The sequence below is a fragment of the Sus scrofa genome, chromosome 4, assembly GCF_000003025.6.
Source record: "Sus scrofa isolate TJ Tabasco breed Duroc chromosome 4, Sscrofa11.1, whole genome shotgun sequence".
Classification (NCBI taxonomy): Eukaryota; Metazoa; Chordata; class Mammalia; order Artiodactyla; family Suidae; genus Sus; species Sus scrofa.
Window position 1 is genome coordinate 19,599,431 of NC_010446.5, and position 24,656 is coordinate 19,624,086.

Here is a 24,656-nt window from a genome sequence, read left to right on the forward strand (position 1 = left end):
TTAATATCCCATCAACACCCTGCAGTATATTTTTGTTAACAGCTTCTACAGTGGGCATTTCACATGTATTATTATCCAAGGGGCAAGTTTTTAGCATTTAATATGTATATTATTACATACTATATTTTTATTTCACCATTTACACCAAAGCTAGAAAGCTTGGGAAAAAATACTGAAGACTTCAGCCATAAACGTTAATTTAATCGCATGATCGATAAAAACGAGACACACTCTACCTATTGTAGTTAATATCCCACAGTGAATACTTCTAGAAAATAAATTCTTTATTAAAACACACTTCCTTCTTTCATGCATGGCATACAGGAGACATTAAGACTGTTACCACAGGGCGAAACGATAAGTTTTGAGTCATTAATGCCTAACAATTCCAGAATGCAGCAAATAAAAACTGTCACCAGATGGTGACAATTCCATGCATGGCTCAAAAATTTTCCAGCCTGAGAGTGTACAAGATAAATTGCAAAACCTATCAAAAGCAACCATGTGGGCAAAAATGACTAAGTATATAGAAAATCACAAAAGAAGAGGGGGAAAAACGGAGCCCTTTCCAAATACCATGTAAGTATATAAATAAGTAAATTCTTTGAAGGGAAGAGTTGGCTCCTTGAAGTTATGCCCACCATACAACAAGATAGTGCTGTAACAACCATTGTATTGTGTCCTGTGTGTTGCTGTCACCATTTTTCCCTCAGTAAGAGTGAGTTACTCTAGTTAAAAAACCCATAAGATAAGGAGTTCCTGTTGTGGCGCAGTGGAAATGAATCTGACTAGCATCCGTGAGGATGTGGGTTCCATCCCTGGCCTTGCTCAGTGGGTTAAGGATACAGCATTGCGTGAGCTGTGGTGCAGGTCTCAGATGTGGCTCGGATCCCGCATTGCTGTGGCCATGGTGTAGGCTGGCAGATACAGGTCTGATTCGACCCCTAGCCTGGGAACTTCCATATGCCGCACCTGCCGCCCTAAAAAAAAAAAAGGCAAAAAAAAAAAAAATCCATATGATAAACTTTGCAGGTAACCAATGGAACAAACTGGTAGTTTCTACAGTCCCTCTCATAAAGTGGTTTAATTTCTTAAAAAATCTCTACATGTTATTGTCTGTACATCAGATACAATGCCACAAACTGGGAAGAAGTACAAATTTAGAAGACCCAATTAAACCTATAAATTTAGAAAAGTCAATGTCAATGCTTGGACTCAATACTGTAGATAAGATTCAACATAAATAGAAGGAAAAAAGAGGATACAGATATATGTAGTAAAACCAGGAGTGATACTTGGAAAAATATTTTGGAGTTCCCATCGTGGCTCAGCAGTTAGCGAACCCGACTAGCATCCATGAGGACTCGGGTTCCATCCCTGGCCTTGCTCAGTGGGTTAAGAATCCGGTGTTATCATAAGCTGTGGTTTAGGTCACAGATGAGGCTTGGATCCCACCTTGCTGTGGCTCTGGTGTAGACTGGCAGCTACAGCTCCAGTTGGACCCTGAGCCTGGGAACCTCCATATGGCATGAGTGCAGCCCTAAAAAAAAAACAAACAAAAAAAAGAAGAATATTTAAACATTGGTAATGGGTATACATCAACCAGTTAGAAAGAATACTGAGGATGGCAGGATCCTGGAGACTTGTTACTTTTACAGACATGAATGCCTTAGTTCCTGAGCTATAGGAGGTCCAGGAAATTCTCCAAGAAAGGGCCAGGGGAAGGGGGAGCAGAGGACTTAGAAAGAGGCAGTAGGCTGGGGCCATGGCTATGTAGTAACTACTGGCAAAGTATCAGAGGGCTGTGCTACTGGTACATATGGGCCAAATACCATCTTCAAGCCTGAAAGGAAAAGAACCTGGTGGCACTTACCAACATCAGGGATTGACTGATTCATTCATGCATTATTATCAGAAAGCCAGGCATTTAGAAAGAGATAAAGCAACTATGTGTAACTTAAACAGGGATCTTTGACCTTTGTCACTTGACCAATTATTAGAAATATTTTCTCCTTGCTAATGAGAAATCGAGGCCAAAATGTAGACATACATTGCATCAGCAGCCTAAGAAACAGAAGAACTTTCAAAGTGTGAAACTGCAAGTCTCAGTGTGTTTAAAGAGCTATGATGATTACTGATCACTTCCTTGAAATCAGACACAAGCCGAGCATCTCTACAAAACATGAATCCCGTTATTCCTTAATAGCATCTGGTGAGGTTGGTATCATTACTACCATTTTACAGAGGAGGAAATGAGGTTTAACATTTTGCCCAAGGCTACAGGGTTATTAAGCAAACCAGATTAACCCCAAGGCCTGTGGATGGTTGTAACCAGTGCACTATGCTTCCTCCTTGGCTGTACTCTCACCCACGCCACCTGCTGTGGGCTGATGGATGGGCAGCCACGCTCTAGACTTCACTGCTGATACCCTTTGGGATGATGGTTCTCCTTACGCTCTATAAGTCAGTCAAGAACACATACCTTCCTCCATGTTGAATAAAATGCTACCACACTTGAAAGGAACATCCATAAAGTTGGAATAAAGGTCTGATTTAAGTTTCTAACCACCTAATGGCAGTTCTTCATGAACTCCATTAAAGCGCTTTCCACCACGGATTGGAATTCATGCTCCATAGGGCCAGTGAATAACCACACGCGTGAAAGAGGCTCCCTATATTATATGGGAAAAAGGGAAAATACATTGATCCAATGTAATGGTGTCATAGTTTGAAAAATGGTGTTGATTGCAAATTTATTCTTAAAACGTATCAATTCTTGCTAATCTAGAACAGGCACTGAAAGATAAAATATCCCCTCTCCTTTTCTAAGGATTTGGAGGGTAGAATATGGAGCTGCTTGTTTTCTGAAAAGAATATATGTATTTTATATCTGAAGCTGGAATCGATGGAAAATGTTAAGATACATCACAGCATCCATCTCCCAAAGGCATGCGTTCGATAGTTCAATAACTGTAATGAGATTCGTTTGTTGTATGAAATAAAACAGTCTTTGCAGAAAGGTCATCTAACTCATAAAGGAGTAACAGAGAGATTGCTCAGCTCTGTCAGCACAGGCATTTTACAGTCTGGGACCCTGCTGTCCAGCAAGGCCGGCCACATGTCAGCACTGTGGTCGGTCCCCGGGGCCTGACCTTTCCACTCGCACTAGAGGCAACAGAAAGAATAGGGGACAGCTTTCCTCTCCCACTAGAGGCAACAGACAGAACAGGGGACATTCTGTCTGGCTTTTCAGGACAGAATGAGATATGCATAGGGAGTTCCCTTCATGGCTCAATGGTTAACAAACCCAACTAGGATCCTTGAGGATGCAGGTTTGATCCCTAGTCTTGCTCAGTGGGTTAAGGATCCGGCGTTGCCGTGAGCTGTGGTATGGGTCGCAGACATGGCTTGAATCCCCAGTTACTGTGGCTGTGGCGTAGGCTGTCAGCTAAAGCTCCAATTCGACCCCTAGCTTGGGAACTTCCATATGATGCAGGTGTGGCCCCTAAAAAAGCCAAAAAAAAAAAAAAAAAAAAAGGAATGAGATATGTATAAGTTTCTCCCATTTTCCTGAAAGACATTTAAAAATCCCTTACCAGGAAGTTCCAGTTGGCATTAATCTGAGTCACCACGCCAGAGAGGAACACGCCCAGGAAGAGGAGGGAGCAGACAAAAGCTGTCACAGACACGAACATGACCCATCCTTGCAACAGAGGTAGAGGAACATTGGAGGAGGCGACTAGGATCCACACGAGTCCCCCCAACACCTAAAGGAAAAGAGAAAGACAGTAATCAGTCTGGGCCACAGAACTGAACATGCTTGGGTGCTGCCTTGGCTTCTCCCGGACCCCTGCATGTGTTCCCGCAAGCTGGCCAGAGACCTTTCTCCATCACCACTCGAGATGCCTTCTCGCAGGTGCGAGCCAGCGCTTCTGCTCTTGGGCCTGATCTGACTCTACACCTAGTTCTACGCCTGCTTTTCCGTGGGACTCGCCCTCCACCCATGACAGGTCCAGCACTCTCTCACCGTCCAACACAATTTTCTTTTGAAAATCTCCACTGCCCTCTCTAAGGATGTTTTTTTTTCAGCCCACCATTTTTACAAATCCATCTCTGCTTGCTCTCCACCTCCTCCCCTCGCTGGTACGCTTCAACCCACTGTCCACTGGCTTCTGCTTTCACCACTCCTCAGAAAGGCTCTTAGCAAAGATTAGCCATGACGTTCTAACCTGTCACTTCTAGTGAGCATGTTTCCGTCCTTACTATGACCTATTTGTACAGGTGAGATGATTGCCCATATACAGAATAGCTGTAGCCACTGTACATGATCAGAAACAATACAAATCTTCCACCATTTGCTGATACTCTTCTGTGTGTTGGGCACAGGCGTGGGCCCTTCAGATAGTCACAGATATAACATTCCCTAAATACCTACGGTGCCAGGTGCTAGGAAGGAAATGGTAAACAATGGCCTTGGCCATCACAGAAGTCACAGTCTCTTATAGGAAAGAGAAAATGAACCAAGGGACAAAACCGCTGCTTCACACACATCACAAATGGGCAAATACTGGGCCCTGCAAGTCCACGCGGTGAGGGCTCTAAATCCAGATTTGAAAAGTCTGAAAATACTCCCTAGAAGCAACAACCCAAAGGACAGGGCTGGGGGAGGAGCAGAGGCAGAGAAGGCTGGTCCAGGGCATGGGGTCAGTCTTGAGAAGATGCGGACGGGCAGCGCTAAGAGACAGCCTGGCAGAGCTGAAGGGCAGGGCTCAGCATGACAGAAGCAGCAGGCACTGTGCGGAGCGTGGCCAGAGATGCCAACGGGAGACTGAGCTGGAGGGTCCTGAAGGTCAGCAAAGGAGATGAACTTCACCCTGGGGCAATGGGGGGCCAGAGATCACCTTGAGCAGGAACAAGCATGATCGGACTTGTGTTTAGAAGCTTCTCTCTGGCTTGAGTATGACAACGGACTGGAGGGGAAAGGACGGAGGGCTGAGGGACCACAGAGGAGACTGTTATGATAACAGAGCATACGCTGGACTCAAGACACTAAGGACACAGAGATCTGAGTGGACCACAGGGGAATTCAGAAGTAGCTGCGATGGTGGTCAGTGACTGATCAGACGTGGGACATGAGAGCAAATGAACAGGTGAGGAAATACCCAGATATCTGGCTGAGACAGCTGGGAGTGAGTGAGACCACACCAGAGAGAAATGCTTAGGGGCTGGAGACGGTCAGTTTTAGGAATCTACCAGCGACAGTATCCTTCTTATTTCCACTATAGAGAGAGAGAGGCGTAGCATGGCATTGCAGGCCCTTTATGACGAATCTTTTTCACACTTGTCTCTTGTCACCACACGCCTCACACCTTACATTATGCAGTTAAAAAAAAAAAAAAAAAAAAAAAAGACAAAACTCTTTCACAACTGAATGGCCTGGCCCAGAATGTCATTCCCTCCCCATGGGTATCTGAGAAACACCCATGCATAGCTCATCCCGAATAGTGCATCAACCAGAAGGTCTTTCTGGAGTTCTGCCCCGTGCTCAGGGCCCCAGCCCTCCTCCTCTGGGCCAGTTCCCTGCTGTGGATGTGTTCCATTGATAAGAAACACTATAACTGAATGTCCCTGGCTTTCAGTCCACCTAGACTGTCAGATCTTCTTGGCAGCCTACTGCTGCCTTCTATGCATCCCCTGAAATGTATTAATCTACATAATAATTCTTTCCAAATTCTCAGACAGGCACTGTGCTATATTAGGCAACACAGAGACCTAGGCTATCCACCTGTCCTGGAGACATCCACCACAAGTGCGAATCAAACCCCCCACTCGTATAGGTGATATCACCTATATGACAGGCAGGCACACACGCGTGGCCAATAGAAGGCTTTCAGATATCTACTTGGTGAACAAATTCCTAGTTCCCATATGAGAACGGCTGGAGTGCCAAATATTAAAAACCAATAATCATATGTATTTTGCTAGATAATATCCCAATTGTACAAGTCACTAAAGGGGAAAAATACAAATATTGACTTCAGTTTCTTAAAAAAAAGCTCAGTCATACAATTCATTAGTACTTTGAAAAACATTCTGGAAAACATAATAAATTATCACTTAAACAATGACAATGAAAGCACCCATGCTAATACATTGATAATAGTGCCGGTACAGCTCAAGTCCTAACTCCAAATCAAACATTTGCCATCAACCCAGAAGGTTTTATAAAGGAAATCTAAGTCATGAATGTTGATGCATATTTTAAAAAATGTAACCACAACCTTTTAAGTAGCTATGAAAGAAACAAGGTTTCTGGCAAAAGATTCTCTATTCTTTCATACTGTTTAATAAACTTGAAGGTGATGATACCTTTTTATTTTTATCTTATTTTACTTTGTTTTATTTTATTTTATTTGGTCTTTTTAGGGCCGTACCTGTGGCACATGGAAATTCCCAGGCTAGGGGTCAAATTGGAGCTGTAGCTGCCAGCCTACGCCACAGCCATAGCAACGGAGGATCCGAGTCGTGTCTGCAACCTACACCACAGCTCACAGCAATGCCGGATCCTTAAAACACTGAGTCAGGCCAGAGATCGAACCTGCGTCCTCATGGATACTAGTCAGATTCTTTTCCGTTGAGCCACAACAGGAACTCCGACTTTTTAATTTTTTCTCAGCCTCTTTTTGGTAGAGTTTCCTTACTCTCCCACCACAAATCAGCTATGTAACTTTAAATACTGTTGAAGAGGCATACATAATGATACATAAACATCATTAGAGATATATACATAATGATATATTAAACTTCTATTAATTCAAGAATCATTTATTGAGACTCTAGGTGCCAGTACAAAGAATAATAAAGAACAATTGGCCACTGTTTATTGGGGACAGGGAACTCAAATAGATAAGCATAATCATATGATACAGAGATTATGATAATTCGACACCTCTGAAGAAGAGGCTATATGATCCTTTGGAATTAAACATAATATGTAATAAACCTGGACTGGTTTCAAATCTGCTGCCAGGCACTGGACAAGGACACCAAGAAAAAAGGGGGGAAAAAAGGCAAGGTTCTGTCTCCAGAAGCTCTAAATAAGGGGGAAACAGACACCATCAAATCTGATTCAGGAGCAGATTGTGGCAAGTGCTATAAAAAGACCTCAACACAGTGTGCTCTGAGTGCCTGCGAGAGGGGAGGAGAGAGAGGAGGGGAGGAATTGAGAAGGTAGGCAGGGGAGGCAGGTTTTGAAGCAGGCTCTCAAGGCAGACGAGGGCTGTGACAGCGGATGCTAATGTGAAACAGCAGAGATGAGCTGTTCTTGTCAGACTCAAAATTATAGCCCTTCCCAAACCTCCAAGGCTGGGAAAGGGACCCAAGTGTGTATGTGAAAAGAGAACAGATTTCATCTCCCCATGTGTGGTGTGTGTGGCTGGAGGGGGAGTAGGGGGAGACAGGAAGGTGCATGAATGCCTCTCTGCTAAACACACACACACACACACACACACACACACACACTCCCTCTCTCTCTCTCTCTTTCCCCGCCCCCCCCCTTTTTTTCTCTCTCTTTCTCATTCTCTCCTTCTCTCTCTCCAACCCCGGATCAGAGATTCTGTGAAATCCAGATTGAAGTCCTGCTCACTATGGCAGCTTTGGAAGATAGAGGATGGGCCAGAGGAGAGAATTAAGCCCACTCTGGAGAGGCACCTTCCTCCCAGTAAGACCTGTCACAGTGAACGGGTCCCTAGGGCCTTGACACACTTACTTCACGATAAGCTACCTTTTCTTCTTGCCAAAAGCTACCTTGTCTCCTGAGCTTCCCAATCTGGCTCTACCTTTCAAAAGTGAGCTTTTAATAACATGACCAATGCTTAGTATATTCCCTTCACCTAATTCGGGGCATTACTAAGCTCGGAGTGTTTACAGGCATGTTAATGGTCAGCATCCCTGTTCAGCAGAGGTGACCCTGGAGGGAGCCTTGCTTTTAGAAGGGAAAGCAGAGCATGAACATGGTTAAAATCGGAGGGAGAACAGTTGATAAGTTTCGGAGCAACTGCAGAGTACACACATCCTGGAGAAGGGTGGCACGCCCGGGGTGTGCACAGCTTGGATCTGAATCTGCATTCTGACCTCTTGTCTAGTATGGTCTTTTCCTGCTTGTTGGTGTCCTAAGACGTCTGATAACTACATACAAAACTCCCAACGGCACCACCTTTTGAAATTGCTTTCAGGAACTAAGTCGGGGCTCAATGACTTCAAATCTCAAGCTCTGACAAAAAGGCAGCCCAGCTTTCAGGTGACGCAAAGGGAAACATTTCTTCAGGTAGACAGCTGTCTTCTCCTGTTACCCCTCACCCCCTGAGCTCAAAGCGAGATGCCCCTGCTATGCACAGCAGGTGCTCAAATGTATCCTGAGTTGCCATGACTAGGGGGCTGCCCACCCCTAACCCCCAGTTGTCCTTGGTGGCTTACTGTATGCTCCTGGCTTCAGCTTGGTTCCTGCAGGCCAGCAGGGTGTGACCTGGCTGAAGCCTTCCCAGAAGAAAACCACGCAAGTACGTATCCACACATCACACCATACTGAGCCCTCAGAGTTGGAGCTTAAACGTGTTTTCATTAGAAACTGTGGACTGGCGAAAATACGTAACCCCATGGGAAAGCATAGCCTTGAGCATGTGGCAATTGCAGCCACGTGGATTACAGGCTGCTCAACTTGTCTCCTACTTGGATGGTCTTTGCATATCCCCAAAGGATTCCTTCTGCAAATACCTTTTTTCTTTTCAAATATCACTTATTTCCCAAGAGCGTGCTTTTAAACGTGTCCTCCGACGTCTTAGTTAATAATTTTCAAACTCATTTGACACCTTCATTGTAGTAAACTCTTGTTATTCACTATGTAAGCAGGCCGATTCCTACTCCGACCTATTTTCAGTCAATGTGTGGAATGAGAACAGGGAAAGGAAAGTCAAGCCGAAGGTATAAAGGCCTGGCGAGACGGCTCCTAAGGAGACATATTTCATTATTTAGAACTTTCTGTATATATGACACATAACCTTCTCTTTCCAATTCTCCTACTATTTACGTAGTGGACATTCCATCCTTTTGTACCCATGAGAACGAACAAACGAGCAAGCCTAGAGGACAAAAAAAAATGTTTCCCAACCTGGAAGCTGATGAGGATAACAGAAATATGAGCCAGCACTGATCGAGCCCTTGTGTTCCAAGCACTTTTCTGAGGGTTTCATTTGCCCCACTTGATTCTTCACAGACACTGAGAGATAATTACTATTATTATTCCCATTGTACAGATAAGCTAATTAAGGCAGAGAACCACGAGTAACGTGCTCTACGTTATATAGTTAATACACATTAGACCTGGGATTTGGCTTCCAGACCTTATGCGCTTACATTATGCCATTTTGTCCCCATCAAAGTTTAGTGTTCATTCTAGAGAAGGGTTTCCATTCTTTTGCTATGGATTGGTTTGGGGGCAGGGGCAGTGCTGATTCCCCAAAATCATATCAAAATGGATAAATGCATATACATTTTTTTGAGGACATGGCTCCACAATATCCATCAGGCTCACAAAGGGGGATGTGGCCTCTAAAAGTTCAGAAGACCTTGTCTTTTTGATAACCCCTCCTGTTTCAATGGCTGCCGACTAACTGCAAATGAAACAATGTGGTTAAAGGATGTTTAATGTGTTCAGACTATTTATCTTCTAGTCAACATCTTACCTACAACTCCACTGTCTGCGCAACTTGTATTCCAAAGAATGTTTTTAAGCGGGAAGGGAATTTGGTCAACAGATATAACAACGGATAGACAAGTTTACAAGGCAGCCCACGAAAGTGTAAATTCATTCGCCATCCGACCACAATCCCGTGGTGACAGCCCTGGTGACAAGAGCTGCCTGCCTCTCCACGCTCACCCGCTCCCTGCGAGGTAGCTCTGACCTCCAGCCTTCATCCTTTCGCTCCCTACACACAGAGTCCATTACACTGTTTCACGCTTCTGCCTTGCACACTGCATCAGAATCTTGGCTGGATAACTACACTCTGGTAACCACGTCTTCCATAAAGACCTCCTTGGCTGGATGCCGCCTCTTGGTGCATGTATCCACTGGTTTCCGGTGCATGTATCCACTGCAGCGCTTACAAGGACTGGTTTAAAATCATGGGTTCACATGCCTGTTTGGCCCACTGTATTGTGGGGTCAGAGTTGGCAACACTGCCTTAAATGCCTCTGTATGCTCAGAACCCAGGCCAGTGTTTTGTACAGAAGATGCTCAACTGCATTCTCTTAGAAATGAATGGATATGATGTATGGTTCTAGAAGTACAGGTCTAGCTGCTAGGAGCACAGTGCTGTTTGGAGCCTGGCTCATTCTTTGGTACATGGTGAGTGTGTAAAAATAGGCATGAAGGAAGCTGCCTTGTAGTGCAGCAGGTGTTCAACCCCTGGCCCTGGAACTTCCACCTGCTGTGGGTGTGGCCAAAGAAAAAAAATAGGCATGAAGCTTGGGCTTATCAGACACAACCTAGAATAGATTTACAAGGAGATCCTGCTGAATAGCATTGAGAACTATGTCTAGATACTCATGTTGCAACAGAAGAAAGGGTGGGGGAAAAAACTGTAATTGCAATGTATACATGTAAGGATAACCTGACCCCCTTGCTGTACAGTGGGAAAATAAAAAAAAAAAAAATAGGCATGAAGACTCGTGAAGCAAGAACATGTACTTCTCAATTTTTAAGTTATTATTGGCAATGCCCACCACCTAGTACAAGATCTTAGGAGGCTAGGGTGGAAAGTTATGGGGAAGCTGGCACCTTTTGGGAATCTGGCTCATAACACTTTTTTTCAACCTTCTTTTCAATTCTTCTTCAACCAGGCCCCCAATTTTGTTCAGTTTACCTAGTCTACTGCAATTGTCACTGGCACTAGAGACAAGGGTAGGGCTTGTCTTGAGCCTTGCCTCACCCCCTCTGGCTCTCCTCCATCGATCTCCATCTGCCTTCTCACCAGGCTGACTTCCCTCCAAACCAGTCCTGGACCAGCCCCGGTATGGTTCTGAAGTAGAGGCATATGTTGTCAAGGTGGTTTTTGGTTTGTTTGTCTTGTTTTTAATCAGAGAAAGGAAAACAAGACAAATTCTGGGAAGCAATGGAAAATGACATATATAGAAAAGGCGGGTGGTACAAAATATACTAATGCAAATGAAGTTTTGCTGTTTAGATTTAGATTTGAAATGTTTAAAAATATGTCTGAGGATACTATAAAGAATTACACTTCTTCCTTGCCCGTCTGACCTAAATTTACATTTCAATTTCTTAAACCGTCAATGCTAATCCCTAAAACAGAAAGCACATATTACAGGGGAGAAATACATTCTGGCCCCCTTTTAAATTCTGATTTATAATTCCCCCCTGATTTTTAAAAATCCTCTTTTCATGTTTGTAGGTAACTAGTTATCACCTAATTTTAAATGTTCATGCGTGCCAATGCTTGCGCATCAGCGAGGACTGTACAAGCTACTGACTCTTCTCTTTCTTCTTACCTCCCTCCTTCTGAAAGCTATTACACAAAAGTCAGGAATGTCATCCATGGGACTATGAAAGGGCATGGCTCTTTTCATATAAAATAGGACACAGGAAATTCAGGTCAAACTATAATAAACTCCTGGTTCCTGCTGTGACTCAGCGGTAATGAACCTGAAGAGGATCCATGAGGACGCAGGTTCAATCCCTGGCCCCGCTCAGTGGGTTAAGGATCCGGCGTTGCCAGGAGCTGTGGTGTAGGTCACAGATTCGGCTCGGATCCCACATTGCTGGGGTGTAGGCCTGCAGCTGCAGCTCCCATTAGACCCCTAGCCTGGGAACTTCCACACGCTGCAAGTGCAGCCCTGAAAAACCAAACAAGCAAAAAACTAAAAACAAACAAACAAAAACAACTAGAAACTCCCAGAGATGAATCATGACATTTTACAAACTGGCCAAAAAAAACAACTTAAGAGGGCATATGCCAAAGCTGTCCTTCCCTCCTCCAGTCAGTTTCTCTAGAATATTTTCACATGCTGCTCAGCTTGCCCTACAGGACAATCACACAGCGTTTGCTGAGCACTGCACGTGCATGGCATCGGGTGTGCCAACTTGATTCCTGTCCCCTGTCATTCATTACAGTCTTTCCTTCTCAGCTCTATCAACGCAGGTATTCCATGCCCATGGCCCCCACCACCAGATATAACATTTCCATCAGCCTCTGCAAGCCCAATCTCCTCTCCTTAACCTTTTCCTCTGGACCTCAAGGTCTAGGCTTTCAGCAACTTGGTTTAAAGTTTTCCATATTTCATTTCTCATATTTCTTGCAGGACTGCCAGTCAGGGTAAACAATTGCTGAAAATAATCTTTGGCAGGGGCACTTTTTTTCTCTTAGAAGTGTTTTTGTTGTTGTTGTTTTTGTCTTTTCTAGGGCCACACCCGCAGCATATGGAGGTTCCCAGGCTGGGGGTCTAATCAGAGCTGTAGCCGCTGGCCTGCGCCACAGCCACAGCAACGCGGGATCCAGGCCTCATCTGGGACCTACACCACAGGTCAAGGCCACACCAGATCCTTACCCTGCTGAGGGAGGCCAGGGATCGAACTTGCAACCTCAGGGTTCCTAGTTGGATTCGTTAACCACTGAGCCACGACGGGAACTCCTTTCTTAGGAAGTCTGAAAGGCTCTTTTCATCTGGATGGAGATTTTAAACCCAGAGGCAAAGGGAAAATCTTAGAGTTGAAACCCCTTCTGGGAGGAAAACATACCCACAGATAGCCTCGTCTTCAACCCTGCACATGCACAATATCCCTTAGCAACCAAAATCTATTTTCTGGGCGAGAAAAGAAAACTCTATACTGCCAACATTTATGTGTCAGTGCATCTACAGTCAAAGCTGTGGGTTGAAAACAACCTGAAATCCTTGCCATAGATTTATCTGCATGACTGCACATGCCGGCTCCCCAGCCGCTCCCTCCCCATCATCCTTTCATTAACATTTTGTTTTTCTGGCATAATTCCTGCGTTACATCTTATATTTTAAGTGTGGTTTAGGATCATTTCAGGCCATGCCAAACGTTACCTACTCGGCTGGCCTTCTCAATATCAAATCCGTGTCTCTTCTTCTCTGCTTCTTCCCTTTGTCCTACTTCCGGTTCTCATGGCCCCTCATCCAAACCACTGCAGTGAGCTCCTTGGCTCATCTCTCTTCCTTCAGTCTCTCTGCTTTATTACCAAACTTTAAGCGCGAAGACTTCGACAGCACAAGTCTGGTCAGGTTGATCTGTGTCCTCTAGGGCCTCCCTATCACAGACAGAATAAATGCTATGCATTGGCCTCTTATGTCTCAGCAAACCACATCTTGAACCTACCTCCTCTTTCTCCTTCATTTGCCACCTTCCCATGAAGCATGTTAAAACACAAAACAAAAAAAAAAACAACCAAAAAAACCCCCTAACCATTGCCAGAACCTTCGTGGCAATGGTTCCTTCTTGAATCTGGGTCTTGTACACGCCCTTGTGTCTACCTGGAAATCTCTTCCTCGCCTTTCCTGTCTATTGAGCCTCTACTCATCATTTCAGGCTCGACTCAAATGTCACCCTCCCATTTAAAGCTGCTTGTCCTGGCCTCCCCAGCGGCCAGATGTACTCCACTCTGTTTTGCAACAGTCGTTCTTCATAAACCAATTTTATCACTTCCAATACAGCACTATGATTCTTTCTTTGCTTTATACTTCACTGTATAGGAATTTCTTTTAAGGGCAGGAGCTATGTTAATTATCCTATTTCCATGGCATAAAACAAGGCTTGATGCATGGCAGGTTTTTAATTAGTTGCCAAATAAGTGAAAATTATTGTGGCATGCAAAACACTGCAGTGAGAAGCCTGTACCTGAGTCCTGGACTATCTTCTGCAAAGAGAAACATATCTCTTGGGAAATGTAGGTGGTTTCCTAAACTCTGACACAGTGAAATGCTCTGAATTTCATAATGATGTCTATTCTTTTCCACATCCAATAATGTTATTTTCGTTCTTCTTGTGCATTATACAAGCCAAGCTCATTGAGGACAAGAATCAGAAATAGCTTGTTCAGCCCAATAGTACAGATGCTCCAGTGTCATTTTCTTGTGGACAGACCTGCCTGGAAAATCTTTAGCTGTTGTTCACTTTTCACTGTTGTGTCTTTCTTCCCTGAACGGTACTAAATTTTGAGCATATTCTTTCAACTAGGTTATAAGCCCTTTCCGGTGAGGCAGGGTCTAAACATCTTTGTTCTCAGAAGAGTGTCTTGCACCCAAAATCTATTCAATAAATACCTGATGAACATTTAGAAGATATTAATGCAGGAGAGATATTGATAGATTCCAAAAGTGATAACTTTAAAAAATTGTTTTGACTTTTTAGGGCCGCACCTGTGGCATGTGGAAGTTCCCAGGCTAGGGGTGGAATTGGAGCTGCAGCTGCCCACCTGCACCACAGCCACAGCAACACCAGATCCAAGCTGCGACTGCGACCTACACCATGGCAATGCCAGATCCTTAACCCACTGACCGAGGCCAGGGATGGAACCCACATCTTCATGGGTATAGTCAGGTTTGTTACTGCTGAGCCACAAAGGGAACTCCCTGAAGGTGATAACTTTTGAAGGTAATGTTTTCCATCCTAAACTAGAAGGCTTCACTTTGCAGACCTAACTTAGTATTAAACTCTTTGAGGCAAGCACACCTTCATAAATATAGCTGAGTACAAAAACCAACGGGCTGGCAACTTAGGTATATAGGAGTGGAACACACTGATCTCAAGAGGCCACACCATGCACATGAAGTTGCAACATCCTCCACCAGTGAAGCCAGTGCTCTAAACTGCTTTACCTGGTACTTTGAGGCTGGCACTGTTTGTATCTTTTGAACTCACTCTCCAACAAATGCCTTACACTTGAGAGATTCTAAGTGTGGTGCAATAAGGGGAACAGAGATTACATTATTTGAACAAAACTACTAATTAGTGTGAGAAATGAACTCTAAGATTGTGGTTTTTATTAGTCAACTATTGATGGCCCAGCCCATCTTTGTCAGATGCAGTTTTCCTGTCTTTGGTTTTAGACAGCAATGGGACAAAGAAATCACAAAGAAAAGTCGATTTGAAAGCAAGTCAAAATTAAGGAGTTTGGGCATATTCAAAAACACTGGCAGAGGCTAATATAAGGGGTTCCCAGAAACGAGATCACCTAGAGTTTTAGAACTGCTTCTGGTGAATTCTCACATTAAATTTACAGGCTGAGAAATTTTGAAGAGGAGCCATAGGAGACTGAATATTTAAAGGGATCAGAACATTTAGAGAGAGATTAAGAAAGCAGGGACCAAAGATGCTTCAGAATTGTCTACCTGGCTCAAATCTGTGCATCTGCTCAGTGTTGATATTCGAAGTAGAGAGAGGGGTACCAAGGTGACCTCCATCTCTGCTCTCATAAAGCATATAATCCAATAACACTAAGTGGTACAGAAGGATGAGGGCCAAGGAGGAGCTACAGTTTGGCTCCAGTGTGGTCTCTTGTTTCTCTAAGGTCACTCGTTCCATTGGAATAGTTTGGTCCTTTTATTTTTGGGGGGATGGGTAGGGGAAGAGAGAGGTAGATAGTCACGTAAAAAGAAGTCATGAAGGCCTATCCAGATGTTTGGCCATAAAAAGCGAAAAAGTAAACGGAAATGCCTTTTGAAAATGATGCTAGTCTATCTAGATAAGGGCCCTAGTCGTGCTTTAGGACTAAGACGCCAGAGAAAATGAAGAGACAAGAGGAAGGGACTCTGTGAGTCTGGGATTTCCCCTAGAATGGGGAGTGACAGAAGTTCTAGCAGAGAGTGAGGATTCATTGGCAAGAGAGAGCAGTCTTGTCCACGGAGCCTTGAAAAGACCTTCCTTGGTGGTTTCCCGTCATGACTATACTTTAGGAACTCTGGGGAGCTTTCTTAAAAACCTAAGGGATGCAGGGTGTTCCCCCAGAGATTCTGATTTAATTAGTCTGGGTTAGCCACAATACTTTAAAAAGCTGCCCACAGATGTAAGTAGAGCAAGAGTTGAGAACTAACCATTGAGCTGGATAAACAAAGAGATATGGGAGTGGGAAGGAGGAAACAGAAAAATCACCTTCTACGTTTTGCCCTCAGAATCAGGCAGAACTTCCAAAAGGGTCACATGACCACATTGGTTCTTGAGATGGTATTTGATTTGATGGCACATGAATAAGCCTTCTTTGTATATTATTCATATATGTACATCACATATCTTTACATACATATATACATATGTGAACACATAAGTATCTATTTGAATAAATATCGGAAAAATATAACCAGCATATTAAATTTGAGAATTCATGCTTAGGAGACTGCTTAGGATGAGGCTAAGGTAAGGTACTGAAATTCAGAAAGAGAATGCACTTAAACGCACAATCTGTAAATTCTAGAACAGGTGGATACGGCAATAACTTCTGACAGAGGGATGCAAACAACAAGAATTTGGGGAACACCAAACTAAAGTAGCCCAGAATCTATAAAATCTTTCTCCCCAGCCCTTTCTGCTCTAAACATGTGTCACTCTGCATAGCAGGGCAGGCTGCTTAAAGCCACCTTCCGCCCCCCTCTTCCCACCTCGATGCCTGCACCTCATCCCAAGCATTCAGGTGCTTCTGATCTGGGCTCAGACTCAAACCAGCCTCTTCTAGCCTCACAGTCATGATCCGATTACTGATGTCACAGCCCGTAACTCACTTGTCTCCTTTTTCAGATTCAAATCAGAGCTAAACTTAACTTAGGGTGCCTTAGCATAATAGGGCGGAAAACCAATGCTCACAAGGCATTCCAGCCCCACTAGCACAAAAGTGAAACTGAAGCGACCCAAATCCAGGTTATGCAAACTCAAAGGAGGGGGTGAGGGGGACGGCCAGAAAAAAAACCCAAACCAAGCAAACAAAATCAGCCCGCAGGAAAGGCCCTGACTTGAGAACGTTTCACTCTGTATTTGCCATTCTCTGGGCATGATGCAACCCAGGTTGCCCAATTTATATTTGCACATTTTCCCCAGAGAGCTTCAAAACCTTCCAACTCCATGAAATTCCTTTTAAAAAGTTTTTCTGTAGCCCAAGGAGGTTACAAGAGAGGCCGGGTGCCCCGACTGTCACCTAGGCCCAACAAAGTGCGCTGAGAAGGTCTGGGGTTGCAAAGGTAGACTAGGAAGGGAGAAGGCGCAGAGGCAGTGCAGCGAAGAACTTGACAGCCACTTCTGTTCCTCTCCCCTACCATTCTCACGCCCACTTGATTAGAAACTGCCAAGGGCACCATAGGAGCTTCACCTTTTCCCCTCCCTGCCTTCTGAGCCTTGCTCCTCTCCCCAATCCAAAGGGCACTCATAATGGCAAAGGGGAAAAAAAACTCTAGATCTTTAGCCCTCCCCCTCCTCTTCCTGGTACCTCCCGCCCCCGCTTTCCACATCCTGGCGGCCTCCTGGTCACCCAGTCCTCAGCTACACCTTGCACCACCCAACAAAATGGCAGGTAGCAACAGGCGAGGCCGAGAGCGCCGCCTCCGGCTCCAGTCCAGCGCGGGCCCCAGGCCAAGCCACCGGGGTGGGGGTGGGGGGTCTCTGACGGCATCCCCAAGCCCAAATGGTCCTGTCCTCTCAAAGTCCCCAATCCTCAGCCCCGCGGGGCCGCCGGCTCCCTCTCCCAGGACCATTTCTGTCGCCAGCGGCGGAGGAGGTGCCAGTGTAACAGGTGCCAGGCGAGAGGGCCCGGGGGGCAGCGTCGCCGCCCAGGTGCGGGCTGTGCTGGACACAGAGAGGACCCCGGGAGGGACAAGAGCTGGGGACGGCGCAGAGGGAGACATCCTGGGGGCCAGGATGGCGCTGCCAGTCCCTGCCAATCGGGGCGCGACCCTCGCTGCCCCACTTACAATCTCCAGGCAGACGAAGGCGCCGGAGTATGTCCGCAGGATATCGGGGCCGGCGGGCAGGGTGACCCGCGGAGCAGGGAAGGACACGGCGGGATTTGGGGGCGGCGGGACCGCCGCTCCGCCGGCCGACATGCTGCCGCTGCCGCTGCTGCGTCTCCGCGCACCGCCGCCGCCTCCCTCCGCCCGCCTTCGCCTCCCGGGCTCGCGAAGCCGCCGTCGCCTGTCGGGTCCGCGGGGTCCGGGAGCGCCCGCGCCGGGTGGGGGGGCGTGGCTCCGTTGCCCTGGGCCCGGCGGGGCCCCGCCCCATCACATGGGCCCAGGTGAGCGCGCCTCCGCCCTGGCGCCCGCCTGGGTCACGTGTGCAGGTGTGGCGGCTACCTGGCCCGGCTTTGCTCTGGTTCCTGGTTCCCTTGCCCGGCCAGCGCCCAGCGCTCCTGGAGGGTCTTAAAGGCCAGCCCCAACGCCCTGCTCGTGTTCCTTCCACCCCTGCCCTTCATTTGCACCTGTTCTCTTCCCAGTGTCCTCTCACTAATTCTCATAGCTCCCCTATCTCACTTTTCTCAGTTTAACGGTGACACAGGTCTTGGAGCTGCTGTGCAGAAGGTAAAATCAAGGTCATCAGTCACACCTAAAAAGTGGAGTGGGTCAGCTTTAAATGGGACTCTTGTAGGATTTTAAAAACACCAGTAGGACAGTGTCCTGTGTTTGAGTCAGATGGGTCAGCTCCATCACCCACTGGCAGTGGATGCCCTGGCAGGTAACCAGATGCTTTGCGTGCCCGTGGTGTGCTCATCTGCGAAATGGGGCTGAGGAAATCTATTCCGAGAGGATGTCCAAATTACATGATAAAACGTGAAAAGAGTGAACTCCTAGTAAGCGCGATCATTTAATGATAGCTGATGTGACTAGTGTTGTACTAATTTTTACACACATCAGGCTGTTGTGTACACACGGTGCTACATAGGTTATATTTTCGACTAAAACTTTACTTGATTTCACCTGCCTGAAACTTATGACTCGATGTTGTTTTTTAAACACTTGAAAGGACTTTTTTTTGGGGGGGGATTCTATGTATGGTTTGGATTCCTTGCTTCAATTTATCCCCATTTTATAGTTGGTTTTAATGTCAACCTTATATAAGTGAAATAAAAGAGATGAGGTTAATTTTCTCAAAGATCAGCTGAGATAAACACATCTACACACAGCAGCATATACATGTAGAGCAGTTTGGAAAAAAATATTAAGCAATGTCATCAGACATTCTCCAGATTGAATACTGATCTTGTCTGTCAGGTTTAGCCTTTGAGGAACTGTGTTTAGCTGTATGCGCTGGTCAGCAGATTTAAGTCATTCTACCTCTTTATTATTTTAATAAGCGAAACTCATAGGTGTGGTGGCAGCAGCAGAGCAGAAACCACAAAGCAGGGTGTGAGTGAAACCTTTTGTGTAAATCTCCTATCTTCCCACCTCTTAACGTTGTCACTTCCTGATATTAATGTATGGTATTTACTTAATAGGAATTTTCATTTGTTTGATCAGAGAACCCTCTCCGCGTCCAGACCTAGATTGTCATGGAATGATCTTTCATGATTGTTTTATTTTCTGCCTAACAATTCTCAATAAATATTTAAAGTACTTTCAAAAGGATGACCTCTTCAAAGTCTTCATCCTAAAGATGCTCAGCTACAGTGATGGAACCCCAAGATGACAATGAATAAGCGTAACATGACTCGCAAGTTTTGAAAAGTGCTCAGTAACTCAGAAGAGCCTCAATTGTGCATCTTTAAAAAAATGGCCAACCAGGGGAAACCCCTCCCCTGTGTCCCTCCCAGGACTCTCCTTGCTGTACCATGCAGTTCCCACCACCCCAGGGTACACTTGCTTTCCTACCGTGGAATTTAAGAAATTGTCATCGAGGCCTCTTCTATTTTTGTAACATATTATTTGTTTAAAAAATGAATTCCTCCCTGGAATGATTGTCCCCTCTCAGGACCGCCACCAAAACCTATTTGCTCTTGATAATACCAGTTGCCTTCTAATGAAGGCAACAGTGAAGGCAACAGTTCTGGAATCAAAGGAGGAGAAGCACTCATCCCATCCCTACCCGGATCTCTCTCTTCTTCCGCATGATCGGGAGCTCTTTGCAGTTTCACTTTTCTGCTCTCTCCCCATCATTTCTCCATAGTTGACTAACGTTCAGCCTGACTTTTACCTTGCTCAAAGACCTCCTTGGAACCCTGTGGTCTGGAATGTCATCGTTCATATTCATGATACTTTCAAGTTTTGTCTCACAAGGATTTGCTACCTTCAATGAGTTGAAATCACATCTGGACCCACTTCTTACTTGGCCTCTCCCGACTGCTCTTCCCTTGCATGCTGACATCTCCTATCCATTGAACTCTTCTTTGTTTCTCAGTCCTTTGGCTGCCAGCCTTTCACTTCCTCCTCTCATTGGCCCCTTTCTGACTTTTCTGGCTTCCCTGTGCATCTGTGCTTGTGGGAAGGCATTTTAGAGATGTTGGTATGAGTCCCAGATATTGCCTCCCATTTTGTACTTTACTGTACATTGATCTGCTCTGCCCCATATTCTGCAATGTGAGTTCAGCCCACCATCTGCTTCTGCTCTGACCATGCTCTCACGCGGCCCAGGGCTGCTGAAGGAATATTATAGTCACTGCTTGTTTCCATTACTAACTCATATTATTTAACCTTGTCTGGGCCTTAGAGATTTCAAGGTATCAATTTCTTCCACCACCCCTGCCCCGTTTCTCTCATTTATTCTTTCATAGCTTCTTAAACTGTGCCTGTGATTGTGCTTGGCACAAGTAGACAGTATGTTTAGTTTAATGTATGCAAGCAAATTTAAGCCATTCCAGCTTTCCCTGCTTTCTCTTACTTTATAAAGGGTTTTATGATATCTAACTAGTAATACTTGTTTCAATGAAAGTAGGACCATCAACCCAGTGATCCAAGACAAACGTCTGGATGTTTCCCTTAGTAGTGCCATATTTAATTAGTTATAAAGTCTGATGCTTCTACCATCTTATTTTCCAGGCTATGTCCACTTCTCTCCATTCCCATGTTCTCAGTCTATCTCAGGATGCTATTTCCTCTCACAATGAATACTTTAACGGTCTCATTTCCCTCCCTCATGTGCTCTACACTGCTATCAGAATGATTTCTAAACACTCTTCTACTTAAAATTCCTTTAGCATTCCCTTGGCCTCATTTTCCGCAAGTCTTCTCAATCTCCCTACAGTTCCAATAGCTCTCCTCCCTCCAGGCCTTCACATTCTTTCCCTCTAATGGAACAGCCTTTCTTCTTACCACCCCTCTACCCCATATCTAGTTTCTGGATAATTCCTTTGGGTCATAAGGGAAATTTCTTCTCTTCTCTTTTTCTTTTCTTTTCTTCTTTCCTTCCTTTCTTTTTTTCTTTTTTGCCCTTTTAGCGCTGCACCCGAGGCAGATGGAAGTTCCCAGGCTAGGGATCCAATCGGAGCTGCAGCTGCCGGCCTGCACCACAGCCACAGCCATGCAGGATCCAAGCCATGTCTGCGCCCTACACCACAGCTCACGGAAATGCCAGATCCCTGACCTACTAAGTGAGGCCAGGGATTGAACCCGCATCCTCACAGATACCAGTTGGATTCATTTCCAGCACCACAATGGGAACTCTTTCTTCTTTCTTTCTTCCTTCCTCTCTTTCCTTCTTTTCTTTCTTCCTTTATTCCATTGATTTACAATGTTGTGCCAATTTCTGTTGTACAGCAAAGTGACCCAGTCGTACGTACATATACATCCTCTTTCTTCCATCATGGTCTATCCCAAGAGACTGGCTATAGTCCCCTGTGCTATAGAGTGGGACCTCATTGTTTATCCATTATAAATGTAATAGTCTGCATCTACTAACCCCAAACTCCCAGTCCATCCCACTGTCTCCCCATTCCTCTTTGGCAACCACAAATCTGTTCTCTCTGTCTGAGTCTGTGTCTGTTTTGTAGATAGGTTCATTTGTGCCATATTTTATATTCCACACAAAAGCTATATAATATGGCATTTGTCTTTCTCTAACTTACTTCACTTAGTATGATAATCTCTAGTTGCATCCATGTTGCTGCAAATGGGCATTATTTTCTTTTTATGGTTGAGTAGTGTTCCATTTTATATATGTACCACATCTTTTTTTTTTTTTTTGGTCTTTTGTCTTTTGTCTTTCTAGGGCTGCACCTGCGGCATATGGAGGTTCCCAGGCTAAGGGTTGAATCTGAGCTACAGCCACTGGCCTACACCACAGCTACAGCAATGCTAGATCCAAGCTGCGTCTGTGACCTACACCACAGCTCATGGCAATTCCAGATCCTTAACCTGCTGAAGAAGGCCAGGGATTGAACCTGCATCATCATGGATAATAGTCAGGTTCATTAATCTCTGAGCCACGATCGGAACGCCAAGATCTTCTTAATTCATTCCTTTGTCAATGGACATTTAGGTTGTTTCCATGTCTTGGCTATTGTGAATAGTGCTGCTATGAACATTGGGGTGCACGTATCTTTTCGAATTATAATTTTGTCTGGATATGTGCCCAGGAGTGGGATTGCTGGATCATATGGTAGTTCTTTTCTAAGGAAACTTCATACTGTTTTCCATAGTTGTTGTACCAGTTTACATTCAAGGCAATTCTTTTTTTTTAAGTGCCACATCTGCAGCATATGGAAGTTCCCAGGCTAGGGGTGGAATCAGAGCTGCAGCTGCTGGCCTATGCCACAGCCACAGCAACACCAGATCTGAGCCATATCTTCCAACTACATCACAGCTCATGGCAATGCCAAATCCTTAACCCACTGAGCAGGGCCAGGGATCAAACCTACAACCTCATGGATACTGGTTGGCTTCATTACAGCTGAGCTACAATGGGAACACCTCCAGGGCAATTCTTTATGACAGCATTTCTCTGGCTATTGAAGATGGTGTAGAGTCCCTCCCACCCGGTATGTTTCCCTAATCTGATGTGCTTATTCCACATAGAACACATGCTCCTCTTAATTGATACTATAGTTTCACTTGTCTCATATCCCTTAGGTAGCACTGTGTGATAAGATACTAAATTGAAAATTTCAGTGGTGGAGTTCCCCTGTGGCTCAGTGGGTAAAGTATCCAGCATTGTCTCTGCTGTGACTTGGGTCACTGCTGTGGCATGGGTTTGATTTCTGGCCCAGGAACTTTCATGTAAGGCAGGTGCAGCCAAAAGAAAAATGCGAAGTTCAGTGGAGGCACCAAGAGATGAGGCGCTCCCCCTCACTTCCATCAGGAACGTGGAAAGCTCAGGAATGAGGATTTGGAAAGAGAGTGAATTGGGGGCGCTATGCTGGGAATCACACTCCCCCTCCAACCTCCTCCAACGCCTCTCCCGCATTGCAGGAAGTAGCTGAGATTCATTCACGTTACATAATAGGAGTTCGAGTAATATCAGCTGGCCAAATGAACTCTGCATCTAAACTTCTCAGCTTTATCGCCATTACTCTCCTATTTTCCTGTTTTAAAAGAAGTGTTTTTTATCTCTGTCCAAAGTTGAGCCCCATCTCAGCTTTTCATTATTTCCCCTTTGTACTTCTTTTAGGAAATTAATCCATTAATTTTCCCTTCTCTCTCTTCAATTTTCTATTTCTACTTTATACTCAAAATCCCCCAATCCCCAAAAAACACATGCAAGTTTCTCTTATCAAAACCTGAAACACTTGACTTCTGCTCCAAATAGAATAACCAGGACTGGATTTACTTTCCTGGCTGAAACAGCTAAATCCCAGACAAAATATGTGAAACACTGTTTTTTCAAATACTGCCTACCAGAGCATGCAAGATAGAGATCCCATAGAAATGGGAAAGAAATGACATAAGCAATATGCTTTTTTCAGCTTCAAGAGTTTCCAGAGCTCAGGGAATGGGAGACCCTGGTGAAGGGCAGATATCGCCATGAGTTGAGGTGGTGAAGCTGGAAATTTGAGGGGGGCAAAGGGAGCTGGCGTTCACAGGGTACTAGAAAGGAAAGAGTTGCATGCAGAGAAAGCTTAGAAAGTCAGCAAAGGGTCCCCTCGATCTTCGGATAAGTGCTTATCAGCACATGATGGTAACTTATTTGAATCAAGGGACAAAGCATTCCAAAGGAGCAGAGGAATAATCCTAGGAATTCATACAGGGACAGGAATAGTTCATGTCAAATCTCCTCATTAGTTCAGCACTTCATAGAATTCTCAGAAAAAGCATCGCCTCAGTACTGGGGCAAAGTCAGCCCTAGACAAAAGGCTGCCTGGTCTTGCCTAACAATGCTTTTTAAAAAGCCTCAAAATGCTCAAACTATTTCCAGTTAACTCGACTGAATCACAGACCAATGCTCAAGAATATTAAGGATATAAAATGTCCAGTAGCCAATAAGATAAAGTTCAAAATGTCTGGCATCCAGTTAAAAATTACCAGGCACACAAAGAAGCAGGAAATATGAGTCATAATGAGGATTGTAATCAACCACTATAAAAGACCAAAAAATGATATAGGTGATTATGTTAGCAGAAAGAACACTAAGACATATAGGTGATTATGTTAGTAGAAGGAACAATAAGACAGTTATTGTAAATGTATTCCAAATTTTAAAAAACTGAGTGAGATTGAGCATG

General features: G+C 44.9%; 1 protein-coding gene across 2 annotated transcripts in view; it reads right to left on the bottom strand.

Annotated features, from left to right (window-relative positions):
* MAL2 (mal, T-cell differentiation protein 2) overlaps window positions 1–24,656 on the bottom strand; it is a 65,160-nt gene that overhangs the window by 5,895 nt on the left and 34,609 nt on the right. Inside the window, 2 exon segments of one of the 2 annotated variants that reach the window (NM_001161639.1) lie at window positions 3,597–3,767; window positions 17,986–18,241. In NM_001161639.1, the coding sequence (NP_001155111.1) occupies window positions 3,597–3,767; window positions 17,986–18,117 (303 nt within the window). In that variant the 5' untranslated portion in view covers window positions 18,118–18,241. 2 annotated transcript variants of the gene reach the window in all.